This window comes from Osmerus mordax, chromosome 20 (genome assembly GCF_038355195.1).
Source record: "Osmerus mordax isolate fOsmMor3 chromosome 20, fOsmMor3.pri, whole genome shotgun sequence".
NCBI classification, from domain to species: Eukaryota; Metazoa; Chordata; class Actinopteri; order Osmeriformes; family Osmeridae; genus Osmerus; species Osmerus mordax.
The window spans coordinates 7249156-7269561 of record NC_090069.1 but is presented as its reverse complement, the minus strand read 5'-3'; the positions used below and the strand labels follow the sequence as shown (position 1 = coordinate 7269561).

Here is a 20406-nt window from a genome sequence, read left to right as displayed (position 1 = left end):
TCTTTCAGAATTTTTGCTCTTATTGTTTTGCATTTTTCTTCTTCTTTTCTTCTCTTCTGTTTTCTGCCTTCATCTTGCTCCAGGTCCTTTCAAAAATACCTTTCACAGCAGTACCTTCCAACTGCCAGTACTTTAGCATTTGTCTTCTCTTTTATGTACTTTTCTGCCTTCATCTTGCTGAAGGTCCTTTCTAACATACATTTCAGGCCTTTTGAAACTTGACATTTTCTGCTAAATTTTCAAATTCTTCAGAATTATTTCTCTTTTTGCATTTTTCTTCTCTTTTCTGTAGTTTTATACCTTCGTCCAGCTCCAGCCCCTTTCAAAAATACCTTTCAGGCACTTCAGCTTATAACTTTCTACAAAATTTTCACAATTTTCTTTTTTTTAGCATGGTCAGCTCCCCATTCAGGTTTTCAGCATTCTCACTGCTGTTTCGCAGGAACAGCCGTTTCTAGTTATTATTATTATTTATTTTCCCACCCCTAAGGATCCCTCAATAGTTGAGCTACATAGACAACATCGGTGACAAAAGGTTCGTCTTGTTAGCGATTGTGTTGCTTGTATTTTTATTTACGTTCTGTTGCACGGTTTAGGAGGTTACAACGTTTTTGTGGCAAAAAGTGCCTTGTGAGCACAAAGGGAACTCGGTGCTAGCCTATGTCACAATGTCAGCACACGTTAGTAACGACGCATGACAACGTGCATAGATGTGCTAGTAAGACTGTTGCACAGCAAGTATCGTATCGTGCCGTGGTCGATATACTAGGAGCATCATACATTTAAGCAATTCAAGACTTGCATGTACAGTAAGTCATGTCACATTAAATGTATTTAAACTCAAGCTTGTGTGGTGCGTTCAATGCCACAGCCTAAACTTGGCTGTCAAAAGAAAAGTTTTTAATTTCTGGCGCATTCAAACAGTTCCCTCAGTGACGTTTGGCTAGCAACAGCACTGCTGTCAGCAGCTACCTTGCTCGTAATTGACCGGGGTCAGCTTTTCCACGCAGGGGTCTAGACAGAGATTGTTACTGACAATGAGCGCTTCCAGCAAACTTCTATTGAATTAGCCATTTCCCACTAAATAAACACACACCCTACAATTTCTCCAGAAATTGTACCCTCTCTAGTTTAGCACTAGAGTTGCTACTTGCATATACCTACAGCTGGCAGCTGTGCTCCGACTAGATTCAGCCCTTGCACACTGAGTGCGAAATTTTCATATGCGTTTTTCCGCAATCGTCAGACTCAAAATTCGCAGGCTCTGGAAGCGAAAAAGTCTCGGAGGCAGTGTGTAAGCGCGATTGACATAACGTGAGGTCGTATTTATTTTTTAACATGCGAAGATTTCGGACACGTATTTCGGACTCAGTGTGCAAGGGCCTGAAGGGCATACAAAAATACAAGAGGACACCCCACAATTTCCCCATAAATTGTACCCTCTAGTTATTATTATTATTTTCCCACCCCTAAAAAAACTTGAATATTTGCACTACATAGACAACGTCGGCGTCAAAATGTTTGTCTTAGTCCCGATTGAATTGCTTGTATTCCCGCGAACGTACGGTTTAGGCATGAATTAAAAAAAATAAAACTTAAGTGCCTTGTGTGGCACAAGGGAACTCACAAGGGTGCTAGCCTAACGTCACAACGTCATCACACGTTAGCACCGACGCATAGACACAACGTTCTAGTAAGACAGACATCGATATCAGCGAGCCCTCAGCATTAGTACCGTAGCTAAATGGCTAGGAAAGTTGAGGCTACTTGGTTCCCTTTTGTTCTTTTGGTGAGCAGTCTCACAAGCCCTACTTACCTGGCGTCATGGAGCCGACCAGCTAAATACTTATTTAGCACTGTTTTTCTCCTCGTACTCCTCTAGTTCTAGGTTAGTTATTCTCTCTTCAAGCATTACATCTTCTGTAACACTTCCATAATGGAAATGCATTTAGGGCATAAAGGCCAATGAAAACAGCCAATGAACATGAAACTTACCTGATGAAGGGCCACATCGGTAACCCAGTAATTATTATGTGCATCTGTAGTTATTCCATGAGGCAAGTAAAATCTGTGGAAGGTAGTAACAGCAAATTCTCCTTAATTTCCGATCTTAAAGAAAACAATGAGCCACAGTGTTCTTAAAATAAAGAAACTAATAGTGTAATAATAATAAAGCCCATGTTTGATTTCAGAGCTGTCACCATCTCTCTTCTGTAGAACACAGGGAAAGCCCCATTTGTGCTTACATGTTTCGTCCAGAGGCCTTGAGGACATTGCCCTTGACAGGATCTATGACTAGAATGGTGGATTGTTGGATAGGACCAAGGGAACGTTGTTGGTATCTGGCCTGGTTGTCAAAGGAGCTGCAACAGAAGACTGCCATGAATTTGCTATACACAGGCAAACAATGTTAAGAAGTCTAAGGTTTTGATGGAAGATGGATATTTATCTATGATAATGTGTGTGAGGTTCACACACTTTTGTGAAAGTAACAGGGACCTCAGAATCAAAATAAGATTTGTGGCACAGCTAACCTGCAAAAATCTAATAACTATGACAACAATAAGGTGCAGTCATGATCTTATGATTAGTCTGAAGGGGAAAGTAGTCACACATAACAAAATTGTTGTGTATTTATTGTGTCAAATGCTTAGATGCTTGTTGGCATAGTAATATATTTAGTCTTTTCAAAGTGTAGCTGACTTTGTTTTCTGACACTTTTACCAGTAGCCTTCCAATGAACCTCAATCCAACATGAAAAAAGAGCCTTATGCATAATAAATCATTTTGCCTGAGTAACCGCAAAAAAACAACTAAAAAACCCTGTATGCAGTATCCAGCACTCTAATACTACAGGGACATTGCTCGTACTAAAACCTGAACTTTACCCCTTTGACTAATTAAGTCCTAATTTCATACTGATAGATGATATAGAGGGACACTTCCTGACTCACTTAATGACCTTGCTCATTACCATCCCCTCTCATTTACTTCTGCTTGTAGGCAAGCACCAGTAAATCTCCAAAGCACAGAAGGTTAACTGTTAATATTGTTTCTTCTCTTGTAAATTACAGGGGACTGATTTGTATGATCAATGACTTGGTTTTAAATTAAGATGTGAAATATTTCATAAAAGTTTCCAAATAGGAATACCGAACTAGCTAAACATGTTTTCCATACACTAGCTGCAAACCACTTGTATTGAAATGCCAAGCCAAGCATCTTACAAAAAAAAGAGAAATTATTTCAGCAAATAATAGGCCTTACTCTTCTGAAATATTACCAGTGCCTTCTCTTAGTCATAGGCCCAAATAGGCTGCAATGCTGTTGCTAATCTAGGGACCTGGGGAGCTAACTAAATTTGACTGGGAGGAGGAGAAACAATATTTTCAGGGCCTAATGACAGGGTAAAATCCTGATCTCTGGAGGAGTCAGTTCAAATTAATGACTCCAACTAGAGTGTTTCTCTGAACAAAAATAAAAAACTGTAAAACCGAGTCGGCGCATAAAGTTGCCAAGAATTAAAACACAGCCTGAAAGACTCACACTGCACAGACATTATTACATTACAGGGGCTGAATGCATTATACAGCAGGCCTGAGGTAAGACTGACATTGAATGGCAAAACAACAAAAAAATATTGAAATACTCTGATGTGGTTTCTCATGTCTGAGTCATTCACTAGGGTCACACTAGACAAAGTAAAATTGTGATTTATCTTTCACCTGTCTATTAAATGTACATCCAATTAAAGAATGGCAAGATATGAGAGAGAGAAAACATTCATACAATCGCTGACAGCCAGTAGGGGGCAATGCTCCAAAACATTACATTTTCACAGAAGATCTGCACTCAGGATTTAGGCTAGTTGTAATTACTGCCCGTCAAACCCGCTTTCTAAATAGACATATTGTAACCCTCACAGAACAACACATTTGCATTGGCACACCACTTTTGTTAAGTTACTTACTTGACACCCCATTGATGGTCTCCTCTTTGGAAGATGACAAGGTTATTATCTGAGTCAAGGGCCAGACCAGACACCTGACCCAGTTGTAGTGGGTTTTCCGGCCAGTCCATCACCTCCTCCAGGTGGTACCCTACACGCATGCATACAAAAACAAGCACACACATACACACATACACACATACACAAAATGGAGGTGAGTCAAGATTCTGCTGTCAGCTTTGAAAAGTCACATGGTTTTTTGAAATGGGTAAAATAATTAAAGAGGCGATCACAGCGGTGATCACTATCATGGGGCAATGTAAATAAAATAGCTGTCTCACTGCTATGACATCTAGCTCTCTTATCACCCACTTTTTTCTTGCTAATCTAAAAATTTTGGATTTGGCTCACACAGATGATCACAACAGGAACAGTTTGTCTCGCCTTTCAGACACCATTTAATCCCACTATCGATGCAATCGTGTTTCAATGACAAAATGGCAAATATGATGGGTGGCTGGCACAGCTGATTGCACCTTAGATGACAGTGTAAAATAACAGAGGTCAAAGAAAGTTTGCTGTGAGTTAATGGATGTATGCCCAAATGTATGCATGGAATCTTATTGATGAGTTATTCAGAAGTCAATTGACATTTAGCTGGTAATGTGTATCTTCCTGCATTTTTTCCCTCAGGGTGAACTATGCGGTGATGGTGTTGTCATCTCAGAGTTCATTAGAAGACAAAAAGCCTTGAGGCAAATGTTTAGAAAGCTATGAGTGGTGAAACTATGTGTAGGTATATTGATTAATAGGTCATGGAGAGTATTGTAATAGACCCATGATCATAACTGTTTGTCTGAGCACTGATTGAAGGGATCAACAAAAAATTTGTTTCATTGTGGTTTATAGCATAAACATTAGAGCAAAAATTCTCCAACCAAATATACAATTCTTTACTAAAATAAACTCGAACAATGCATTTCATTAACAGCTGACTCACTAAATTCTAACTTATAAAGTGGCAAAACCTATGCTAAGCATGAGTCAGATGTTAGCATTTTGTTAAGAAAATGGCTTGCAACACTAGCTTGATTGACCTTTTGATTACAAGAATTGAGGTACACTCTGCTAAATGACTAAATGTACATGTAATTCTGCATGTAATCACATTAACAAGATTTTGGAGTATGTTCTAAAGCAATCACAAATAAGTTCAATAATTTTCAGCAAATGAAATAATGAACACCCATGGCCTCATCGTAAATGGCGTAATGGCTAAATCTGGCAAAGTGTTTAACCAGTTTTACGTAATATGTTAAGAATTGAAACTGACAAACTATTGATTGAGCAAAAGAGAGATGTTTTTCACTTTCTTGAAATGGATCAATGATAGAAAATATAGGTTTTTTGTTGTTGTTGGAGAACGGCTACAAAAGGCTACTGTAGGGACTGAATGGGCCCAATATTCAAGCACGTCACATGGAAAAAAATATTTTATGCTCTTGATGTTTTATTTATTCCCATAGAATTGAAAGCAACGTTGACACAGCCCAAATATTTTTGACAATCAAGCAATGAATGATTCATTACGATGCTTATGTAGTCATGTTGCCCTTTTCCACTATCTAATAACTACATCCAAAATGTACTCCTTGATAGAAGGGAACAATTAGGCCTGCCTAATCAAATACTCATTCTTAGTGTAAACTAAGCCCATCTACTCTGCCTGCAAACTGTCCTGACTTCCCTTGTTTTTTCCGGCCCGCAAGGGCACTACGAAAGCGCCAGCCTTCCAACAAACAATGTAGAGAGCTTCTCTTAGAATAATTCACTAGATGAAGTGAGGAAATTGGAAGAAAGCAGCACCAAAAAAACTGCCTTTTTAACAGCCACCCAATACAGCAGATGCATTAAATGTAATTCATTTACACATGCTTGTGTTCATAAATACATTTCCACACCTGATCAATACCGCTGGGCCAACACCCCCGTTAGGATGCATCCCCTGGTCATGCAAGATTTGATTTTGATTGGAGTTGAGCAAGTAATAACTGTGGGCTTCCTAAAAATAGCTGGTTGAAAGAAAAGACCCCCAAAAAAGGGAACTCAATTGGAATCGAGCAGAAAGCTACTGAACTGAAACGTTATACTTGATTTTTCCTGGTGATGTCCCGAGCTGAACAGAGAGCTTCGTTTTAGGCGCTTGGGAAGAATCTTTTGAACAAACAAATAAGCTGCTTGTGGGAAACTCAACTTCATTCATCTCTTTTGAGCAAAATTACCATTGGGGATTCCACCAAACCTGGACATGTATGCCCCACTGGGCTTGTGCTCTGCTGGGGCCCAGCTACACTGCCAGAGCAACACTTCCCTTTTTCTTAGGAGCAACAATGAATGTACCTCATAGTACATCTACAGGAGGCATGGCTTTGGTCTCACCAGCATTTATGATGCGATCCCTGGTTTACTGTGTTGACCACTCCATTTGGCTGATTAATGACAGCAATGAGATGGGAGGACATGAAGCTTTAAATCAAAAATTATAATGACAGCGCACAGACAAATCTAAGAGGACACCCCAGAGATCAAACCAACATAAAAAATACACCGTCTCTGACATCACCAAAAGTCCCCCTCAAAAAACCCACCTTGTTTTTGGGCGCCGGCCTCGGTGGCGGCAGCGTTAGAGGCTGGTATTCCCAGCTTGCTTCCCGGCGGCCTGACCGTAGCCTCTAGCTGGTGAAACTTGTGCACTCTATCCCTCACAAGTATTGCATCCTCCCTGTCCCCGAAGCCTAGCCTGGGACTGGGCCAGCCCAGGTCCTTCTTTTGCATTATGCTATCAATCTGAGCCACCAGTTCGGCCTGGGCTCTCAAGGCCTCGCTGGGGTTATACTTATGTACGTGGACTACATCCTTGCTCTCGCCTAGGAACTTGGACAGAAGGGAATAGAAGTCACCTGCACATACAGGACAGAGGTAGACAAAAGGAGGGAAGGAAAGGGGAAGGAAGGAAGAAGCAAAGAAAGGGGAGAAAGATGGGCTGTGTAAGTACAGCTGTGGAAAGGGAAAATGTAAGTGCACCGTGTTGGGATTGATGCCACGCAGCTGGAAAAAGGGAAGGGCATTAGCTGAAGACACAGGGAGGTATGATGTCATGCGTAAAATCCTATGAAATTACAATGTTAAAAATCCATCATGTCCCATACTAATTTGATTTTGTTTACTGAGCTACTACTATTTCTAAAGACCATAATGATGAAATTACCTACGGTTTAGTATGAGCCTTCAATGTAAACTGCCCAACAGTTTTCAGTGTATGTTCGAATACTGCGTGCGCTGTTTCTGCAATGCGCCACCTTCACTTGTAGTGTGTGAGCTAATGCAAAGTGAAGTGAATGTGTCAAGAAACCTGTTGAAATTCATGGGGAGCTCTATGCATTCTGGGAAGTGCTACAGTACATCTGCAGGAGCGTGTAAACAATCTCTCTCTGCTTGAAAAGGTCAGATCTGAAAGCCAAAAAACTGTGCTTCACACCCCAGCAACACAATGGGAGTGACTCCTCAGTGGCAGACTAACACTGTATCTAAAAGACACTTGAGCCCACCATAATAGATTGATTGAACCAGTCTAGCACTAATAAAAAGATTATAGAGTAGTATGAATAAAATAAAAATTATGAATGTCTCATTTCCTTTCCAGTGCTTTTAAAAGCTTCACACTGCCCACACTAATCCCATACCAGTAGTCATCTTAAATAAACACCTGCCAACCCCAACATAACCTCTAAAACCTTTCTCAAACATACACACACCATAGGTGGAAATCCCAGGGGGGACAGGGGGGAAACGACCCCTCCATCCTGGGAAAAATATGATTTGTCCCCCCAATAAATCAATGTAAATAATATTCATAATATACATTTAACATATTACAATGTAGGCTATGTGTTACAGCAATAATTTTGGTGTCCCCCTCAGGAATTGCTCTTGAGAAATTGTCATAAAGTGTCCCCCCCAAAATTGATAGCAGATTTTCGCCACTGACACACACACACAACTTTTGAGCTCCCCACCCATTGTGATATACGAGTGCTGGTACTCCTTATTTATTGAGTCTATCCATCAGAGGCAGGCCCTACAAACACACAGAGACAACGGCAAGAGCCATGAATGACAGTCACTGAATTTGTGTCCTAATAACAAGAAAAAGCAAATATAGCTATAGATTTATCAACCTGTCCCAATCTGGGTGCTCTGGAGAGGCCCCAATAATAAGAGGCTCAGGTTGTCACAGTGATAGAGGGAGGGTGGAAGGAGAGAGAAAGGGAGGAAAGAAGATATGGGGAGAGCTGAGGGAGGAGGGGGAGAAAAAGGCATGAGAGGAATGGGGTGAAAGAAAATGAGGAGACAGAAAGCGAGTGGGTGACAGATATAAATGAGCAAGAGGCGAAGGGTAAAGAGTATGGGAGATGAGACAGATACGGATGAGGCGGCATTGCAGAACCAAGGAATAGGGAAAGGAGTCTGATGTCAAAGGAGGAACAAAAGCAGCGACACCCTCATTAACTCTGCAAGATGAGAAATGGGGGAGAAGGGTTGAAATTGACTACAGCAGATGCTTTACTATGGTGCAGTTTGTGTTTCCATGTTTGTACTACTGCTTAATGATCTAAGCACAGACTAAGGGAAATGAATCTCTCTTTTGGTGCCTTTACACAAATGTATTATTCAACAGCATTTCAAGTGCACTTAATGCCTCTTCCCATAGCTGTTGCCTCAAATGTGTATCCTACAGATATGAAAGTAGGGGCGGCACTGGCAACGTAACCCAGCAACAGTGGCACTCGAAAAACAACTGTAAAGGGAAAGAGGCGGAGTCAACACATGTTTGACATCCTGTTAGTTCTGGACGTCGCTGCTCCCATACTGGAAACCATGGCAACAGGATTAAACCATTTGTCATTGTGAAGGTGTGAAAGCGAAAGGGGGATTGTTTACCTTCATGCCTGGGTGGACAGACCAAGTGGGTTAAAACATTATTACCCACCTCAAACTGAGCTTTAGTAAGTCTGTCAAAAAAAGAAGTGCTGTTGCAAAATGATTATTTGGAGTCGGGGGGAAAAGATCTAGTCTATGTTGTCTATGACAGACAATATAGGAGTAGGAATTTTAAAGACATAGATATACTGTAAAAAGACAGTCTGAAATAATCAGTAAACACAAACTGACCGCAATAATAGAAATAAAAATACAAAAACAGTGGGAAAATGACTCTCCAAACTGTTCCCACTAACAAGAAACCAATTAGACAGTAGACTGGCATATGGATTTGCAGGAGCTGCATGGTGTAATTTTGAACAACGTCTGTTGAAACAGCACCCAGGAAGACAACAGCTTTGCTCCAGATATGAAGCAGAAAAGGGCTCAACAATAAATCCTATACCGACTCTGGCTAAATACTTAATTTTATTTACTTAAGCTTAAAACCCTTCAGGGTCATCTCTTGGCAACTGGCATAAGCATGGTTTTCATTTGTGTATTCCAATTAGCTGATGACTCATGTTAAGCTTTTGTTTGTGCATGTTAAGGCAGACAAGAAGGGAGGGTTTTTTGTTGGGGAACAGATATCTGCAATTTTGGAAAGGTTTTCTTCCCCCCAAAAAACATTGCTTATTAACAAATTATGATAACCACAAGAAACAGAGAATTTGCTATTTGGAGGCCAGTGTTCTCAAATGCCCTTGTGACATTGAACGTATAATTACATTTAGTCATTTTTTTAATAATCTATCCAGGATGTGCTGGATAAGCTACCAGCATTCTAACCCTTGTTTTTATTGTTAGGAATGTAGTTGCTACAGCTCGTTTTGGCAGGGCTCAGGCTGGTAGCTGGCACACGCTGTCAGAAACTGAGCTAGCGTGACCTTGTGTACTTGTGTACAGCATGATGTCATTGGGGCACAGAGGGGACCAATTGCGGGCAGGAAATGATGCATTCGGCTCCTCAAGGAAGAGGAGCACGCTGGAGTGTAATGAAGGGACCACTGGTCTCCCAGGGCTACAAGTCCAATCTGGTCTCTTAAATACCCGACAAGCTGGTGATTGGCATGGTATTGCATTCAGTCACATCTCATTTAATAAGAGTATCAGTGTACCAAGCAGCTTAACTCATCCTCCAAAGGACTGGTGTAGAGCCAGGACATGAGCTTGTTTAATGATGATAGCGCTGACTGCCAGTCAGCCATTGCCAATTTACTGAGATGGGTATGGCTGCAGCCTGCAGCCTCCCATCTCATGCCCTCCCGTCTCATGCCCTCCCATCTCATGCCCTCCCATCTCATGCCCAGGCTGTCCAACGGTAAGTTCAGAGGGTCAAAAATACTAAATCGCGAATTATATTACGGATGGAGTTAAAGGTAAGTTCGTGAGCACGTTTGTTGCAATAAATTGAAAAACTTGAAATTGAAAATGTTTATCCATATAGTTTGCTGATTTCTGGATGTTATTGTTCTGTCCTTGATCTTAACGTATATTTGATGAAACCTGCGATGACCTTCATTTAAAACTGCATCAGCGTTTTATGTTGACATTTGTTAGCGAATATTAGCTAACGTTACCTTGAGAAATTTATGGTTGCAGACTTTGATGGTTTATTTTTGTGATTTTCCTTAAAGATCGTGTAAAGTGGAATTAAAAACGAGTTTCAAGTTCACCACACCACAGAATAATGTGTTATTAACTACCCATCCAAATTCGAATGGAAAAAAAACACCAACAAGTATGTTAAATTAGGCTTTGAAATCGTAAGAAAATTAGCAGTCTTCTCTGTTCGAGACTGGGGGGGCGTGTCGCCTGAAGGAGCTGAAGCTCACCCCCTCGCTGGAAGGCGCCGCCTCTCTCAAGTAAGCTACCTACGACCCAGATAATGGACGCTACGTCAAGCCGAACAAAACAGTATATAATTAGAATGTAGCCTATTTGTTCAATGAGTGAAACATACAGATGCATATAAATGAAATATTCCCCTGAGCTGTAACACAGGAGTAAACATTTACAGTAGAGACAGCAGGCAGTGAGCTCTCCAACTACTTCTAGCACATTAGCTACCATTTCACCAAAATACCATCATTCTATACCGAGTAGTAGCGGTTTGCACTAATTATAGCAGAGATACTTCTGGAAAAGTTATCTAGTATAATTATAACAAGCACACAGAACTGAGTGATGATCTGCTGGCGGCGGTGGATGGTCCAGGTGCGACCGGAGGATGAACGGCCGGGGGGGCGATGCTCGGTACGGCTCCGCGCTGCAAGAGAAGCCGTGTGTTGGTGAACCCCGTCTGTCTCTGGTCCATGTTAAAACTGTCCGCTGTGAAACGGTTAGTGGCGCAGAGGCGGCTGTTGGAGTTTATCCGAAGCTTTCCATGAGCGTGGCTCTTCACAAAATCTATCCACCTATTTTTCCTTTCATTATCAATAGGGAACTTAAATGGTGTTGCAGCGCAGCTGGAGTTCTTGCATTCAGGGAAGAGGCAATTGCGGGTGGTGGGAGACATCCTGAAGCTAGCTAGCTAGCTGATGTAAGCTACAATAACAGTACAGCAGGAGGAGCCATTCAGTGATCTGACGTAGATGGGGCAAAATGACGTAGATAGGGCATTTTTTGGCTCCGCCCATTAAAGCCTGATCTGAAAACGGAAGAGAAACTGTTCTTCGGTCTAACTCCACATTTCAGTGCGACAAAGTTTTAGCGCTTTGCACATGCTTTCAGGAACTCATTTCACACATATATAATGTACTTAGAAGCAAAACATGGAATTTACTTTACAGGATCTTTAAGGTGTCTTTAAAAAAAAGAACACATCGCAGGTGACAAAATGCACGGTGTGCTGTACCGACCATCATTGTCCCCCAACCGTCGTGGTTGTGCCTAACCTTAACTTCGACCTCTGTGCTCTTACTTGACTCTGCTTGCTGACCTTAACCTCTCTCCTGTGCTACGACTCCTGGCCTTAAACTACTCCTAACCTCAACTGTCGTTGTGACGCCTAAACTCAACCGGGCCTCCCAGGCTGCAGCCGTAGAATGGATTTTTAGTTTGTAGTCTAGCTTAAAAAAAACACGTACAACAAAGTAGGAAGGAGAAATAGCGGACCAGACAAGCTTTTAGTTTGAAAAGTAGAAGCATGAGACGGGAGGGCATGAGGCGGGAGGCTGTAGGCTGCAGCCATATACTCTTGAATTTACTACATGCAGCTCAATGAAGATTGTCTGCTTATTTAGTCCCGATAGATTGTAACAGCAGCAAGTCTGACCATCCTGGCGATGTCTTAACAAGTTATTGAAAAAACTGATTGGACTGAACCATGTGCTACATTCTAATATAGTTTATTGGGAAAGTATAATCGACGAGTAATAACACTGGCAATCCCTGACAAGATGGCTCAAGTTGTTACTGCTAGACAAGCCGTTTTTCAGATTCACAATAGACACCATTTCTTCTGAATGCACCCATATATCTAATACATATTTACCCACCTCCATCACAATATAAAAACATTTGAATACAGGGTTTGACAGTGCACAACAGAGATTTTGGTATGTTAACCGAATGGTGTTTTTGCACTTTTTTTGTGTGGGTGAATGAAGGACAAGCACCAACAGCACTTTCACTTTTTTCTGTTATGCTTATTATTTAATAATATTGAATGAGCTCTATTCTAAACCCCCCTCCAGCTGCTAAAAGCGATTCGCAGGTGTGCTAAGACTAAAGAATGGAAACTAAAAAATTTCAGCAGACCAAAGAAATTCAACCATCAATTTAATCTACAAACAGGACGAGACACACATAGCCTTTTATTTGCTCGCTGTTCATGCTCTCAACCTCTGGAAAAGTGAATGGAGATTAAGAAATCTGATGTGTGAGGAACCTGATTGTAAAGCTACCAGCATTCCAACCCTTGTCTGCTAAATGCATAAATGTAAATGTGATTGTCCCAATCAAAATGGCTGATTTGTTTGGCCCACCACCTGGCTGCTTCTGTCAAAACTGTGCCATATGTGTGTTTATAGATTTTTTTTATTTCTGCTCTTTTCGTGATTCAATGTAATCAAAAGGAGAGAGCATCCCTCGCAGTCACTGCTACCTAAAGGGCTTGAAGAAAGTTCAAGATGAGGTATGTATTTGGGGGGTCAGATGGCTGAGCGGTTAGGGAGTCGGGCTATTAATCAGAAGGTTGTTGGTTCGATTCCAGTCCATGCCAAATGACGTTGTGTCCTTGGGCAAGGCACTTCACCCTACTTGCCTCGGGGGGAATGTCCCTGTACTTACTGTAAGTCGCTCTGGATAAGAGCGTCTGCTAAATGACTAAATGTAAATGTATTTCCATGGCAACCTAAAGGAAGGCTTGTATTGGCTCGTGTCACCAGTAGCTAACTCATTCCCCTCGTCCTCCACTACCTTTTTCAGAAACCAAAGTGTCACACAACAACTTATGGTGGACAAAATACAAGGAAATCCTGTTCCCAGAGTAAAAGTCTGATTAGACCTAATCCATCACAGTGCTTTAGACCATACTCCCTGACACAGATTTTCACAGCATTTTTTCCATTGTGGATTATATCGCTATGCTATATTGCCACTTTTTTGCAGTCTCATCTTGTCTTTCATTTTCTCTGCAATTTTTTTTTAACACCTCCCTTGTAGTATCAGAGCCATTATCACAATGCCCTTGATGCTAGTTGTTTTCAAATGTTCACATTTAAAAGAAAGTGTAACTGAAGCTGCAGTATTTACTGCACTTAATATTGCATTGGTGTAGATTTTTCAAGGTCATTCAAATTTCTATATTTAATGTATACTTTAATTTCCTGTTTCCTGCAAGTGCAGGAAACAGGAAACTGAACAAATGTTCAGTTTGTGTCCTTGCAATAGTTTGTTAACCCTTGTGTTATCTTCGGGTCATTCTGACCCTTCAGTCATTGTGACCCACCGTCGTATTGCGAAAACTTTACCGCATACAAAAACAAAGTGTAGCATTTTCTTTTAACCGTTGGGGCGAATAAACCGAATTCTGATTCTGATCCTTTGGGTCATGTGAACCGAAGGCAGCACAAGGGTTAAGAAATACACATCCTGTACATAAAAAATCTGGTGGGATTGAATGCAGCTATTTGTCTTCATCCCTCTTTAAAAGAAAGTGTGATTCAAAACAACCTCTGGAATAAGTCACTCAGCAATGTTCAGCATGTGAGTGAGTATGTGTTCTGCCTCTACTACTCACCCTGATCCAGCATCTCCTCCTCTGCTCTCTTTGGCTCCAATAGTGTCCTGTCATCTTGATGACCTTTAGTGAAATGCAGGAAGGAGAGGCAAAGTTGAGTCAGAAAAAACTCTTTTTTTTTCTTCCTCTTTTGAAAACTGCACAGCTTGTGACATTTTATGAGCAACCTGTCAAAACATTTGTGCTGGAAGGTAGAACAAAAATAACTTAAGATACATCTCAAACACTGGGCACTGTGTTGGTTCTTTGCGTATTTGATAGACTTGATAGTGTTTCCTACCTGTTGCATGGTGTCCCGAGTGCATCATAGTCATCATGTTGTCTGGACTGACAGGAATAGGAACGTTGGCTTCTGACGGAATGTGGCGGAACAGCTCTTTGGAGCCATCCTGCATGCAGTCCATGAAGGGGTCTGCATGCTTGCTGTCCATGTAGTACATGATGTAGAAGTTACACATCTCGTCGTTGGAGGTACCCCTGCAGGGGAATTGAGAGCACATGTTGAAGGAGTGTTGACAAAAGGCTAAATGGCATCATGTCAAAAACCACAACATGACTAAGGTTGCCTGCAGTAATAGAACGTAGGAGGGGCGAGAACACATTTTCTACATTTGAATGAATGAATTTATTTCAGATAATTTACCACAAAAAAAGTGATTGGTAAACAGTAGTTATAAAAAGAAACATTCAAAAAACTATCTCAGTACATGGACACCATTTGCAGATCTGATAAGAATTTTCCCAACTTCATCAATATGCTAACGCAATTAGAGGACCCCCCCCCCCAAGGAATCAATTTTAATAATGCCAGGAAAAGATAGGAGAGGCTGGAGCGGAGGGTTGTGCGGGGGCGGGACATTTCCTGGGAGATGCGTCAATGCACTCTCCGCCACAGCCATGCACACGCTGTCTCTCATGCGGTCTCTCCCCTCGCTCTCCATGGCAACAGGAATGACATGGCACGGCACACAAACCGCACATATGCACACATTCACACAAACGAGGGGCCACTCAAAAAGGAAATCATGAAAAATTCACGTTCCCAGGAAACCTTCACAATAACGGCCCTGTCTCTATGCTTGACAATGCTTTCACTCAAACTCTTGAGTAAATACACACACACACACAGTCTCTATGCTAACCTAGCCCCTGACAGATGTGTATGATACATTAGGCCACCAGAGACCAAGGGAGCATAGGGAAGAGACAAGAATAGAATAGAAGAAAGACAGGAGATGGGGAGGTGCACTCCTGTGGGAAGCAGCAGAGCACCACAGCTGCCTGTCACAATGCCCACAGATGTACAGCTTGGAAAGTCAACACCATGCAAACACAAGTGGGGCAGATCCAACAGACAGCCCTGGACGGTCAAACAAGGACCAAGGCTACAGTGCAAACAGCCTGCATACAGTACCGTGGCTCTCCTTTAACCACAAATCATCTATTCTCTGGGGTGGGGATGTGGGGGATAAGAGAAATGGACTGAGTTAAAAGATGGAGGGCTGTAGATGGCTGTGAGTATATGACTTGAAATATGCTAATAACGGTAGTACTGTTTATCATGAGAGCTTACCCGATGTAAGTTTTTGAGGTCCTCCCTTCTCCGGTGAATACGCATCGGGCAGCAATCGTGTCTCCATACCTGACATCAACGCCCTGGGTGGCCGCATAGAACGCCTATATTGCGTAAAACATAGGTACAGTGCAAGAAGACAAATTCTCATTACATGGAAGTAGTTGTGGAAAAATGTCTGTTTTTATCATTCACGTTCACGTTAACGTTTTACTGGCAGACTACCAACGTTAAAGGTCAATGGCAACACTGGATATTAAACCTGTTTAAAGCCCTTTGAACATGTAATTATTTGTCATCTGCCACGTTTGCAAAATCTTACGTTAGAGCACTAAAACTTATTTAAGATAATAATAAATCATAATATTTCATTTTTTTTTTTGTTTTATTATTATTTTTAGGGGTGCTGAGATGAAATTTAGGTGTGCTTGAGCACCCCTAAAAAGAGTCTAAAATCGCCACTGCTCACTATGTCGGTTCATCCTCCACCACTGAAAGCCCTACTCAGGGTTCACTGTTGCAACTTAAATGATAGTGCGGACGGCCACAACCTGTGTTTCGTGTGTCTCGGACCACATCTTGCTAGGGGGGGCGGCTTGCTGTTTTCCCCTGCTTGTCCCCAGTGCACTAACCTCTACCTCGGAGAACAGCAGTGTCGCTTTGCGTTCTTCAGGGAGAAGGAGCCCCTCAAGGCGGTCATTTTTGCGATGCTCTCTGAAGGAAGCCGAGGACCATTTGGAGGCAGTTCTTCAGCAGAATGGGAAAGCCCCTCCAGAGGAGGCCGCTTCTCTCTTACCCAACCTTCCTCACACCTCGTCGGGTGGGTCTACATCTTCTGACGAAGATGCAACCCAACGCCTGCAAGACCTTCTCCCTCCCTGGTGTCAGAGATCTCCCCGAGATTGTTCTCCACGCCACCATCATCGTGGGCGCTCATATACCAGGTCCCCCCAAGTCAGCAAAACCTTTCGTTCCCTCCATGCCGAAGCTACGGGACTATGTGGAGTGTTGGTGGGATGTGCCCTTCTCTTCAACTTCTGTTGAAGTTTTGTCCAATAAAGCATCAATAGAGAGGCTCAGCCCTCCATGCTACTCTTTCTTTGAAAGACAATGCTTCCATCCTCTGTACAACACTGTCCCTGAGTTAGCTGCATCCGCTACTGAAGGAGTAATTTTTTATTTTGACACATAAGGTGCCGGTACGGCAACCTCAAATTGTTAGTGATAGACTGAGTTCCTTAAGGTCCGCACCCTCCAATTGCGGCAACAATCTTTCATCTGTCATTCATTCTGAACCGCCGGCCTGCATTCCCCTGGGCTATTCAAGCTGCAATTTAAAACACATTGCAGCCAAGGGGTTTCATCACGTCCGCACCTCCCAGTGCAGCTGATGTGGCATCTGCCCCTTCACAAGGCACTAAAGTGAGCCTGGACTCCTTCAGGTCCGCGCCCCGTCGACCTGCCGTCACGATGCACTTGTCTGCTCACTGGGGCAGTACCTGCTCGAAAACCAACAAAGATCTTTTCTGAAACGGTTGCGTCGTTCACTGCCACATCTTCGGCACAGGGCAGTCAACCTTCCCTTATCAATTTTGAGAGGGAACAAACTGCTTTGCTCCCAGCTAGCAAAGCTCTGACGGGATTTCCCCAGTCCTTTCAAGCTGATACCCCGAGGGTGTAAGGCGGTGGTTGGGATCTCTTGGGATTACAGTCGTTTCCTGTCTTTAACCCGCTCTGTGTGTGCCCTCTCTCGCTATTCCATTCAGACAGGAAGGTGAGCTGCGCGCTCAAGAAATGGCAAGATGTGTCACTGAGAGACAGCTACGCTCTGCAATTTGTCCAAGGCCCACCTCCCCTTGAGGGTGTAAATTGGATGGTGTTGCCCTAACCAGTCAAGGCGCGCACTCTCAGTCAGGAGATTGCAAGCCTCCTAGACAGACAAGCAGTAACCTTGATCCCCAAGAAACACCAAAACAAAGGCCTATACTCCCTGTACTTTTTAAGTTGAACAAGAGCATCGCCAAGCGTCCATTTCGTATGCTGACAATGAAGCGTCTCTTGACTTGCGTACAAGACGGCGACTTAGGTACCAGTATAGACCTGAAGGACGTGTATTTCCATATGCCAATCAAACCAAAACACTGGAAATACCTGCGCCTTCAAGGAGCAAGTGTACATCTACAGCTCAGCAGCTCTCCATCAAGGTGGTTCTTCACTAAATCAATCCACCTCTTCTTGACTTCTTGAAAAAAGTGTTTCGACTGTTGTTTTGTTATAAAAATGTGCTACAAGCCGCACCGAAATATAAGCCTCACCCTTACAAAAAATAAGTATACTATAAGTATACTAAAATATGGATAGTACACTTTCATTTGACTTTTGATATACTTTTAAGAAGTATGCTTACAAAATAGTTCACTTTTAATACACTTTTAAGAAGTATACTTAGAAAATTGTTCACTTTTGATATACTTTTAAGGAATATACTTAGAAATCGTTCACTTTTTATATACTTTTAAGTATGCTTTGAAAATAGTTCACTTTTGATATGCTTAGAAACAGAAAATGGTATACATTTCTTCTGGAGTAGGATGTACGTTTTCTATTATTACACAGCAAAAACAGTCAAAATAATTTTTAAGTACAATACAGGTTACATTTTTTAGATCCATCTCATTCTAATTATTCATGTCTAGGAAAGTCTATTATGCATTGCACATTGAATCTTTTTTGTTACTGAAGCTGCAACCTTAATTACTGCCAAAACATTCAGAAACCCTATACTCTTATACTAATAATTATCAATTGGAGTATTAATGGAAAAAACGAAAAAGCTACTTGAGAAAGAAGCAGACAGAAGGGTTGCATTTGAAGGTTATACTGTCAAACTAACTGAAGAATGAAATGACGTGAAAAAATTAAGATAGCGTGGCTCATTGGCTGGTCAATTCCCATGATGCAAGGCGGTAAATAGTGTTAATATTTGCTGATAAGTTTGCCGTTTGTTCGAAATACAAATGTGACTTCATGAATTTCGTTTTTTAAATGTGTCTGCTTAGGATGAAGTGTTTTGTTGAGTGGAAATTGTCACTGTTGTGCTGGTTTGCCATTGTAGCCATGAGTTAAATAACTGTTACGTTTCATTAGAAGAGCTGGATTATTAAACCGTTAGTGTCTACGCAGTAATTGGCTTCTTTCAGCTAAGAATCTTCCGTGTCACTTTGCGATGCCCCGCCAAGTGACGCAAGCTCAGCGGCGTTTGAGGGGCCCCTGAATATTTAAATATTTAACTATATCATAGTAAATGGACGTTTATTAAGTTTCTTGAAGTACTTTCAATAATTCAAAGTGCACTTGAAAGTATTGCGAAGTATACTTCTGAGGCACTAAAGGAAGTATAGTTCATGAACTGAAAGTGCACTACACAGGTTACTTTAGAGCAGGGGCACTCAATTAGAAACCCAAAAGGTCCACTAACCAAATTTCCATTCAGTCCAGGGTCCGGAACAATTATGGTTTATTTTTCTGGCCCATACCTCAGAGTTCTGGGGGGAATTTTGTTCAAAGTGTCCATGCTTTGTGTCATAGTGACCATAGCCGCGGGAACATTGGATATTTTATCAGGGGGGTGCTGCTGGGGGGGGGGGGGGGGGGGGGGGGGTCTTAATGTTGCGGGGCGGTAGGGATGGACTGGGAGTAAAAATAGGTCATGCACATTCTGTTTGATGTGATGCTAGTTCGTGAGAACGCTAAGATACTTCATGCGAGCGCGCGTAGCACGCAAGACCATTTTTTTTTGCCTTTATTTGAGCACAAAATAGTTTTTTGAGCTTTATGTAAAATGAACATAGCCGTTTTTCAATTGGTAAAACCTTGTCTAGTGAAGGTGATGTCTTTTTGTCTCTTAATGTTTCAGCCCCACCCTTACGTTTCTTAGCCTGGTTTTCCATTGTTATTCTTCTCCCGGTGCTCCCGATGGTCAGCCCGCTACTGCGGGGCTGGGCTGTGCCGCGGTGGTGAATTTTCAAGTCATATCATTGGAAATTCTCGTGCTGTCAGGGGGCTACAGCACTCCTAGTTCCCACGGCCATGATAGTGACGTTTCACATTAGCTACCACTATTGACAAGGGCAACCGTCTCATTAAACACATCGGTTTTGTGCGCCCCACCGGCAGCACAAATGCATACATAATTAGGTATTTTGGGATTTGGATTTTCGCCGGGTTTAGAGCATGCCATGTTTTTCGCTAAGGAAGAAACAGGTACTGTTAGCAAATCAATTAGCCTGCGTTGTTGCGAATGACACACACAACCTGACCCACAGAGGTTGCAACCAACTTTCAGTGAGTGAGTTGTCATGGTGATTACAGTTATTAAAGCTCCTGATTGAAACTTTGTATTGGACAAGTAAGATAGAAACCACATTTAGTTGGAACAAAAAGATGTGCCGGTTAAAATGGAAACGTTCCATAAAAATGTATTAATTCCATAATAATATATCGGTTATAGGTCCGGGTCCGGATAGGGAACCGCCTGGGTCCGGACCCGGACCGCAGTCCACCAATTAGCGACCCCTGCTTTAGAGTATTCCAAGGTAT

General features: G+C 42.1%; 1 protein-coding gene across 3 annotated transcripts in view; it reads right to left on the bottom strand.

The window, feature by feature from the left end:
* The window catches only part of pam (peptidylglycine alpha-amidating monooxygenase), a 121696-nt gene that overhangs the window by 37968 nt on the left and 63322 nt on the right, over positions 1-20406 (bottom strand). For all 3 annotated transcript variants that reach the window (XM_067258741.1, XM_067258742.1, XM_067258740.1), the window contains 6 exons: positions 15808-15911; positions 14515-14711; positions 14235-14297; positions 3971-4100; positions 2247-2363; positions 1996-2068 (listed from right to left, as the gene is read on the bottom strand). In XM_067258741.1, coding sequence (XP_067114842.1) covers positions 1996-2068; positions 2247-2363; positions 3971-4100; positions 14235-14297; positions 14515-14711; positions 15808-15911 — 684 coding nt within the window. The remainder of the gene's footprint in view (positions 1-1995; positions 2069-2246; positions 2364-3970; positions 4101-14234; positions 14298-14514; positions 14712-15807; positions 15912-20406) is intronic.